This window comes from Watersipora subatra, chromosome 8, assembly GCF_963576615.1.
Source record: "Watersipora subatra chromosome 8, tzWatSuba1.1, whole genome shotgun sequence".
Taxonomy (NCBI): Eukaryota; Metazoa; Bryozoa; class Gymnolaemata; order Cheilostomatida; family Watersiporidae; genus Watersipora; species Watersipora subatra.
This window is the reverse complement of record NC_088715.1, coordinates 1,289,743-1,300,709: the sequence shown is the minus strand read 5'-3', so window position 1 is coordinate 1,300,709 and position 10,967 is coordinate 1,289,743. Positions and strand designations below refer to the sequence as shown.

The 10,967-nt window shown below is 32.3% G+C and overlaps 1 protein-coding gene across 1 annotated transcript; it reads left to right on the top strand.

Moving 5' to 3' along the window:
• The first annotated feature begins 158 nt into the window (after positions 1 to 158).
• Positions 159 to 10,043, top strand: LOC137401915 (fibrinogen C domain-containing protein 1-B-like). Its single transcript, XM_068088388.1, has 4 exons — positions 159 to 227; positions 5,548 to 5,715; positions 8,862 to 9,126; positions 9,784 to 10,043. Exons 1-4 carry the CDS (start codon positions 159 to 161, stop codon positions 10,041 to 10,043), a joined length of 762 nt encoding a protein of 253 aa, XP_067944489.1.
• The last annotated feature ends 924 nt before the right edge of the window (positions 10,044 to 10,967 follow it).

The following is a 10,967-nucleotide window of genomic DNA, read 5'->3' as shown; positions in this document are numbered from 1 at the left end:
CACAGGGAACAATGTAATCACCTCCACAGGGAACAATGCAATTGATAGAGAACAGTGAAGCGAAACTCATACAGCTTGACGTTATTGAGTTTGACATCACACGGTGCAACAGAATCATATAAATTAACGCACATTCGTTGCCCTCTACAAGAAGTAAAATGGAGCATTTACCCTGGACACTAGTGATCATCTTCACTGTCAGCTTTGCTGCTGAGGCTACGACTGATGTAAGTTTATATCAGTTATTTTAATTTTACTCTGCTAAGCAGGACTGTTCATTTTTTTAAAACTTCAGTCTATTTTTTCTAATTTAAAAAAAATAAAATTTCAGAAGAAATGCATGTGGCATACAATCAAATTCAAAAATATATTCAAATAAACATGTAACAAAAAGACTCTCATTAAAATACTAGATTTTTGGAATGCTAGTTACTACTAATACAACTCATAATATTTTAATCTGCTTTTGGCCCAAACAATTGAATATACATGTAGAGTTCTATCACAATGTATCTCTTTCAGTCCAGACTTATGTACGTAAAATTTCAATGCTTAGTAACATTAAAAGAGATGTCAAGAGCCACTTGTTAAACCTAGATTAAGGAGTTGAGGAATGACTTTGAGGAATGATTTTTTTGCAGAAGTGTAAATGTTGAGGAAACTGACAGACATGCTTTCTTCATTGCTGAGTTATGCAAACTTCTGTGAATCCAGCGCCTCAAGTAGCCACAGTGCCACTGCGCATGCTTGCATATTTTAATATGTAGTATTTGGGCTTTCATTTATTCTATTTAATCAATATTTCAACTATATCTGTTTTGTCTCCGATGTTATATTTTAGTATTTGACAAACTCAAATACATACATGTATAAAAAGTAAATATGGGAATCTCTGTAACAACATTTGTACTGATACATGTAGTGATAAAATTAATTATAACTAGAAACTCCACTGTCATACAGCCCACAACCAAAGTGATATTGGAAAAAAGAAAGGGTACTGATGGTTGAGAAATGCAATATTAGCAGTCAAATGGCACTGCAGTGCAATAGGATAACCGCAATGGTAGCTGTAATGTACTAGGTGTAGGTGTTATTATATACAACAAATAGCAATAATGAAAGGAAAATATTATATGTTTATATCTCTCCCCATGCAATAGGAGAAATGCAATATTGGCCAATATTTGAAGTAAAATGCACTGATATTATTAGAATAACCAATATCATTAATGTAGTAATAATATAAAACCAATGCACAATTTTGTTTACATTTCAAAACATCATAGCTAGCAATATCAACAAGTTGTGTTATTTATATAGATTTTTAGAAAATCTGTACTACGTAGTCATTGTTCTGTAGTCATCCGAACTTACATTATATAACTAAATATTGTATTAATCCCATAAGAATAGTTAGAAAAAAATTTCATCGTCATTTCCTTTACTTAAACTATGTTGGACATCAGTTAGAATACCAAAGCACTCAAAAGTGTCTAAAATGTCAGTTTCTTGGAAATTGGCAAAAATGAAACGATTTCAGTACTCCTATGTTAATTACAGAAACCTTCGGCACATCGACAATGCTGTAGACTGGTAAAAAATGCACGTTTTTTTTCGTGAAATGCGCACAACTTAATCATTCTATTCTCTGTTGCTCGGCGTTTCAATTTTCGGTCTTAACTTTGATAAAAGTGAGGCTTAGCAAGTTTTAATGATGATTTTCAGCCAAATAAAACTGTCCATTTGTGTGTAATCCGTTCAGATAGGTAAGTTTTAAGAATTTGTGCTAACTTTTCAAAGGCTTGATCACATATTTAAATCAGTTTATATGCATTCTGTATCATTGTTATACTTAAACGACTTTACAGAAAAATAGTTAAACTTGTTGATAAGATTTAGTTACAAGGGTTAATGACAGCCGCTAATGAATATTTTTTGTGAGTTGTGTGCACATGTGCATTTATCATAGTTCTTCCAACCAATTGCTATGATCGTGTTTGGTCATGGGATAACAGTAAAGAGTTATAATAGTTGTTGTACAAAAACTATAATAATAGTTATAACAATATCTACATGTATAATAATAGTTATAGTTATGTTTATACAAAAAGTTTTAATAATAGTTATAATAATAGTTATAGAGAAATTTAGATTTTCCGCTGTGATTATGGTTAAATATCTTTTGTTACACACTTTTACTGTGTGTGAAAAAGGGGACTTTTATTTATACGACATGGCATTTTGATTACGAAGATAGTTTATAATAGGAATTTACTAACCTTTTTGTGTCATATTGAGAATAAAAATTCTAAAGGTTAATGTGCAAGTTGGAACTCTACTAACCCTTTCATTGAGATTATTTATTATGCTCAGTTCATGCTTTAGAGTTATCATAATTATAGTAATCATTCTAAAGTGGTGCTAACAAACTACTGTTTGGCATAATCATATTAGTTATAATATTTAATTATTCATTTTGTGATTTTGTTTTCATTAACTATTTGACTTACAGGGAAATCGCAATGGTCAAATATAAATCAAACAGAAATGGTCTTTAAAAAATTAAAGTTAGCTACTTGACTACTATATATAATATATACATAAATTATAAATATATATATAATTTATGTATATATATATATATATATATATATATATATATATATATATATATATATATATATATATATATATATATATATATATATATATATATATACTCATGCTACAGACAGTACTGTTTCGGCTATTGAAGCCTCATCAGTGCAGCTCAGAGCTCAGGCAAGGGACACAAATCCCATTACCAATGAGAGTTGACTTCCTGCCATGAAACAACTAAGTTGCCTCACAGACTTTAAGAAAGTCAATGTGCTGGCACCAGAGTGCTCAAATCACAAAAGTGATGAGCATTGCACAAAGGCTAATAGTGCCGCACCTCTCATAGAGTGCTCAACCAAACCGAAGTGAGGGAGCATATTATACTCATGCTACAGACAGTACTGTTTCGGCTATTGAAGCCTCATCAGTGCAGCTCAGAGCTCAGGCAAGGGACACAAATCCCATTACCAATGAGAGTTGACTTCCTGCCATGAAACAACTAAGTTGCCTCACAGACTTTAAGAAAGTCAATGTGCTGGCACCAGAGTGCTCAAATCACAAAAGTGATGAGCATTGCACAAAGGCTAATAGTGCCGCACCTCTCATAGAGTGCTCAACCAAACCGAAGTGAGGGAGCATATTATACTATATATATATATATACTATTATATATATATATATATATGTATATATATATATATATATATACAGTGAAACATGGATAATTCGCCCTCGGATATAATAGCGAACACATGGTTAACTCGACTGGATTTGCTTGGTCCGTTCCCACGCAATGATAAATGGCTCTATATAACTCGAACTCAACACTGTTATAACGAACTGTTTTTTGCCCAACGGCTACCGAAACGGTTGCTATCGCTTTAGAAAATCACTTTGTTCCAAGCCATAGAGGTTAACCTCAACTTTTCGTAATTCATAAGCGTCGTTATTACCTCCATCGGCAAAATATTTTTGTCAACGACTGTTCTAAAGGTTTGGTGCAATTTGATTTATACTGCTTTACGATGAATAGCACGGGCTAGCCGGGTCACGGGCGCAAGTATTTTCGCCACGCACATACAAAACAAAAACAGCATGTTGCTTTTGTTTTTTATTTGCGTGGCGAAAATCATTGAGTGCGTGACCCGGCTAGCCCGTGATGAATAGTTTTCCGACGTTGATGCCGTGTTGAATTAACGTCGGAATGTTGAATGTTTAAAACGTCTTAAAATTGTAATTAAACGTATACGTTGTCTTAGCTAAAAAAAACTATTCATCGTTTGACCTAAACACAAAACACGTGTGTACATTCAATAAGTATCCATTCAAAAAGCGTGAGTGATATATTATGTACCGTAAAACTTTTAATAGGACTGCCTCGGAGTGTTGCTCTTAACGAATCCCAGATAAAGTAAGGTAATCTTTGCATAAACTTCAAGAAAGATCGGCAAAATTGATCGTGGGTAAAACGCTCAAAAGAAAAATATGTCTTTTCTTTGAGCATTTCAGCAACGATCAAGTTTTGCCAATGTCAATCTGAAAAACGTCCTGGCAATAACATCACCTCAAACAACAAACCAATCTCAAGTGATAGAAAAATCTCTATAATTTTTGATAAAAACGTTTTAAACTTTACATTAGAAGCATTTAATTTGAAACAAGCCATTTGTGCTTTTGATTTATATTATAGATTGTATATGTTCATGTATCTACTAATAAATAAGTAAATACATGGACTTGTGACAGTGCTCTGATAATTTGAACACTCTGATAATTCGAACACTTTTGCTCGGTCCCTTGAAGTTTGAGTTATCCGAGTTTCACTGTATATATATATATATATATATATATATATATATATATATATATATATATATATATATATATATATATACATATATATATATATATATATGAACTAAAAGCAAGTGCAAAAGCATATAAAAAGAGAACTCTACACTAAAAACCTAAAAGATTATTAGTGGAGTATGAAATATTTGAAAAATTATTGCGAAAAAAGTAAACTTTTAGTATTTGCGTTACAAATTTGTTTCGTGCTGAGCACTGATCAGACGCGATTGTACTAAAATGAAAAGCTTTACCGAATGTGCCAAAATATCAGAAATGGGCTCGCTGTGGTAATCGTGTAATCCAGTGCTAAGTGTAACCGAGAAGATAAGATGCAATTAGAAGTCAATTCATTTCTTTTATTTAATGTGCCTAAGTGTGGTTTGCATATTATGAAGTATTTTTTAAGTAAACATAATTTGCATCGTTTTGTTTTGTTTGTGTAAAAGCATATAAAAAGAGAACTCTACACTAAAAACATGAAAGATAATTAATGGAGTATGAAATATCTGAAAAAAATAGTACGGAAAAAGTAAACTTTCTTCAATAAACTTATGCAATTAAGAGAGCAAACTTTAAGCAATTAATAAAAGTTTATTTTCTTTGTAATATTTTTTTTCAAATATATATATTTTTTTATATATATACATATATATGTATGTTTTATCTATATATATTGTATGTACCTAAAGTAAATAATCTATTGTAAGTAAATACAGTAATTAATCTTTGGGAAATACATAACGTAAGTAATCTGTTGGATGTCTGTATAGCAAGTGGTCTTTAGTAAAATGCATAAAGCAACGTAGCGTAGGTAAATGAAATAGGATTAGTATTATATTGTAAGTACACAAACTAAATAGCCTATTGTAAGCACATAGCAATACACATTTCCTTGAATGAGCAGCTGGTCAAATGTTAGTTCACTCAAACAAAGTGCATAAAAGTGTCCCACCTATTAAAATGAATTAAAAACTAACATTTTTTCTCAATTTATGATGATTTGAGAGGTTTATTTTGCATTAACATTCATGCGCAATATTCAAATAAAACTGTCTATAATTTTCTAAGTATAAACTGTGCAATGATTCTTCATAGGAATATTGCCGAGATTTCCTGGTTTCTGGACGTCTTCCTCAAACATGTTTGGACTTGAGATGCAAAGAGTTTACCCGGAGTGGAATCTACACAGTTTACCCTCGCGGCCAAACAGGATACTCTTTGGAAGTCTATTGTGATCAGACCACTGACTCCGGTGGATGGACGGTAAGCTAACTTGCAGCATCTGGTGTGTTGTTGCTGTCTGAGTATTGGAATTATGTAATAATAGAGTTTCAGCTGTTTTATCCGTTGCTAAAATAGTCTATATCACTTCTCGATGTCTCAAGTAGAGCTCCACGATATGGCGATTCAATTGCTTGGTAGTAGATTTTAAGGTAAACAATTTGTAAATTGGCCTCACTGAAAGATATATTGACAAATGTATATAATTGCGTAATGATGATTTATCTCACATCTCGTTATTTTCAGAGTAAGCATTAGCAGACCTGTTGTAGTTTTATAATATGCTCATTCCATGGCCTTCAACACAAACATCCATTTATGAAATTATAGTTTTTTATTATCACCAACCCAAGAACAGTTTATTTTTAAGTTAAATCAGACAAAATGTATTAACACAAGTTTACAAGTTTTTCCACATAATAATATTGTGATATATTGTGAATCTTCTATTTTCAAAATCAAACAGAATAGTCTGGTGGTTTTTGAAAGTCCTCAAGCTGTAGTCTGAAGACAAGTATCTCTCATCGTTTTTTAATTTAACTTGTTAGATTAAAAAATTATAGTTAAGATTTATTCCAGATTAACCAGCAATCACAGAGTCAGTCATAGAGTAAATATATCCCAATCTTTATTTTAAACTAGCGGAATGCCCGACTTTGCACAGGTATTGATATTCAGCTTATATTTAATGAGAGGTAATGGTAGTTGCCAGCCACTTGCAATTAGCCTGGCACATCATCAATGGCTATGTGAGAAAGCTTACTAAGAATAGCTAGCTACTTGCTCTTACAACTGAGCACACATAAAAATTACGTTACCTCTTTCCCTGACGTTTCGCAGTAATGGAGGGTGGTGGCGTATTTGCACTTACATGGCGACATATATCGCCTAATAAATCTATCAAGCTCGTGTGGCTTAATTGGTAAAAGATAGGACTTGCAAATGGAAGGGTCCAAGTTCAAATCTTTACATATTTGAATACTTCTAGCATACACAACTAGGTTACTGCAAGTGTTACCAGCAGAGGGCCCATCAGATTTTCTTAATAGTTATCTAGCTTGATTCAGTTTTAATAAAGATATATAACTATGCTTATATAGACACTTATATAAATATATATAGTTGTCACGAGAAAAGATTAGTTAAAATTTGTTTAATTTTATATATACATTGTTTGTATATCATTATATATATACTAATATATAAACTATACATATATATATATATTTGAAAAATTATTGCGAAAAAAGTAAACTTTTAGTATTTGCGCTACAAATTTGTTTCGTGCGAAGCAGTCAGCAGACGCGATTGCCATCGCGTCTGAAGATCAGACAATCGCGTCTGATGAGTGCTTCGCACGAAACAAATATATATATATATATATATATATGTATATATATATATACATATATACATATATATATATATATATGCCTATACATAAACTGTATACAGTGTATATATATACCTACAGTACTAGATAAAAGTTTGGCATTGCCCGAGTAATACAAAATTTTTGAGAGAAAATATATTTTTATTTTTTATTTAACACATGCAACATTTGCCATTCTAGCTTTTAAACTTCTAAGCTTTAAACATGAAAAAAGCATTTTTGTGCAGTTTGTCTAAATTAAGAAATAAAAATTAAGCAGCTGTAAAGGTATTTGAAACTTTTCCAAAAAAATTGCAACTTTTAAATTTCACCACTTGAAAGAAGTGTTTCATTGAAATATACTAGGAGGAAAAATATAAATTTAACGGTGTTATAATGTGAATGTGAAATCATTAGCAAGTAATGGCTAAATATAGTCTATTTTGCTACGGTTACAAAATAAATTATTTAGAATACATTTAGGCCTACGTGAGTTTAGGTCTCTTCACTGTTGGCATGCCAGAATATCGTAGGTTGTATATGTACATACAGGGGTGTAGAAACCCATAGTATTTATCTATTGCAACCAACTGCTGGTAAAAGTCATTAAAGTCATCATCATTAAAAAATATAGTAGTAGCAAAACAATACGTTAACCCGAGCAAATATGGGTACCTACAATGAATTTAGTGCATTTTGTGGTGATGATCTGCAAGATAATATAACATTACATGGTACATCTTGATGAGTTTTTAAATTTGAGACAGACGTGTAAAATAAATGCTGAATCTAACTTCAATGAATGTAACTTACTAAACAGATACCTGAAATAGGTTGCAGTATGTATTTTAGTCAATTTCAAACTTTGAACTAAAATTTTATCATTTGTTCGTTTGCAAATCAGTTTTTACCATAACGGATAACGCTGAACTTGCCATGGCGAGCAATGCATATCTCCTAATTACGTATATAATCAGTACACAAATCGCCAAATTTTAATTTCGAGAATAGTTACTTTGATATTGTGTGGTGCCTTTGATTAATATGCCTTGTATAGCTCACTTTTAGCGCATGTGGATGTAAATCTTGCAGTTTCAGTCTCCAGGAGATCAACTCCTTCAGAATTCAGAATCCTGATTCAAAAATGTTTATACCTATTTATAAACGGTGTTTATATTAATAAACAGTATATATTTATATATATATATGTATATATGTATATACATGTATATATATTTATATATACATGTATATATATATTTATATATGTATATACATATATATAATAGAAGAAATATTGGGAGCAAAATAAATTTTTCATCAAGGCGCTACAAATCTGTTTTGTGCAACTCAGTCTTCAGGGGCAGTGTAAAATAAAAAATTTTTTTATTCAGAATTCGCCTGACTAAATCCAGTAGCTAAGTTACTTAGTTACTTGTCTTTTTCTGCTTGATGCTTCTCTCTGGAGTGTCGACCGGTCTGTTTCATACAGACCAATTTTGTGTCGTGACTCCACAGATGAACGTCTGTCTGATAATGCTTAACACAAGTCTAGAACTGAACATAGTTAGTGTGATGAAGAGTGTGTACTTAACTTTACCTGTCAGTTTGAATGATGTGTCTTTTTTCTCATCACTCTATTCGGCCTGTAAATAGAAAGTCTTTATCTTTAAAACTGACAGTGTACTTTTTATTTTTTAATGATTCGCCACAAACAATGACTAGTATATTAGAATGGAAATTTCTTTTTCTTCAGGTTTTTCAGAGACGAATGGATGGCTCTGTAGACTTCTACAGAAATTGGCAGAACTACAAGCTTGGTTTTGGTGATGTTAATGGAGAACACTGGCTTGGCAATGAGAACTTAGTGGAGCTTTTGAATGCACATGATACCAATGAGTTGAGGGTTGAGTTAGAGACTGTGGACAATGAGAGAGCCTATGCTGTTTATGGTGAATTCATTGTGAGTGAGGAGTCTAGTCACTACACCCTCAATGTGTCTGAGTACAGCGGAAACGCAGGTAAATCATTGTCTAATTAATTTAAGAAGACATATACATGTAAATCAGATGTTTGTCGAATTTCAAGAAGAGATTAATGTACTTTTAGAACTTTGATAGGGTAAAGAAGCCATATGTTGAAGTTGTCCTAACTCTTTCCAAATTATTAACAGCATTACCTGTATAATTAACTTGTATAGAAATTGCTAATGAAGTCATTTTTTTTCAGCCATTGTTCTAAATGCTTGCAAGAACACCAAAAAAATATATCCTTATTTTTAGCCTAAAATTTATAAGTTCACTCATCTTAAAAAGTTCTTATTACGTACTGTAAACTTTTTTTAAGTGTCGTAAAGTTTTTTTTAGACTTAATTTTTTTACAGTACTAAAGAGAAGAATGAAAATAGGACTGGACTGTGAATGGGCTGTTTATAATTACATTAATTTGTCGATAAAATTTAGAAAAAATTCAAAGAAATTTAGAAATCAAATGTAGTGAAATATTCTATTATTGCTTCTGGAGATTAGTTTTTAGCTTTATGCAAGAACTAAGTTTAAGAGTTAGTTAATGTATTTGTTAAAAAAGGCAACAAGATACTCTAACCAATCATGTATTGTTTTAGGCTTTACATGTAACTTGCATATGTAAAAAACTGCCAATGTTTCTTTTGAATGGAGGCGATGGTCTGGCTGTACAATCTAATGGACAAAAGTTCTCAACTAGAGATTTAGACAATGATAGATGGGAGAACAACTGCGCTATCCGTTTCCATGGAGCCTGGTGGTACAAAGGATGTCATCAGGTCAACTTGAATGGTGATTATCTGAACGGAACTCACAGCTCCTATGCTGATGGGATCAACTGGTATCCATTCAAAGGCTATGGTGAATCAATGAAGACCACAGAAATGAAGTTCAGGCCAAATTTTGAGATGTGATCTAGCAGAGCAGTCGATTAGATCAGGCACGCTTACTATTTTTTTAAACCTGATGTCATGATTATGAAAAAACTAGTAAATTCCCCTATTAATTTTATAATTTGTAGAATTATATGTTCAAATAAGTTAATGAAACAAATTGTCTCAAAATATAGAATTGATTTTAAAGGCATTAACTGGTGATTATAATATATTTCAGTTTCAATAGTATTGCCCTCGATAAATATGTATACAATTATATGCTACATGATATTAAAAGAACATGTAAGCTACATTCTAATAGATTCAACGGTAAAAATGTAATGAATGTGCTACTATCAGGTATGCAAATACTTTTAATCCTTATGACAGAGAAGTTTAGAAAATGCAGACTCAAACTTGAAGGCATTTAAACATATTTGTATAAGTAATAATTTAAACTTACACTACCGCAAATACGCTATATAAACATAACCACACACACACACATACACACATACACACACACACACACACGCACACACTCACACACACACACACGCTCACACATAATGACACACACACACATGAACGCACACACGCACACACGCTCACACATAATGACACACACACACGCACGCACACACACAGAGACACATATGCATGCACAGACACAAACACACATTGATGCGCATGCATACACACATACATGCGCACGCATACACACAGACACATGCACTCATGTGCATGCACAGACAAACACACAGGTGCTCGCATGATCATGCACATAATCTTAGACTTGCACACACACAGTCACACATGAACCCACACACATGCATGCACATACACACTTGTGTACAGACTACACATACCTACACACATACCTAATCCAGCACACACTCACACAAACACACACACACGCACACACACGCATACACACACGTGCACACGCACACACACGCATAG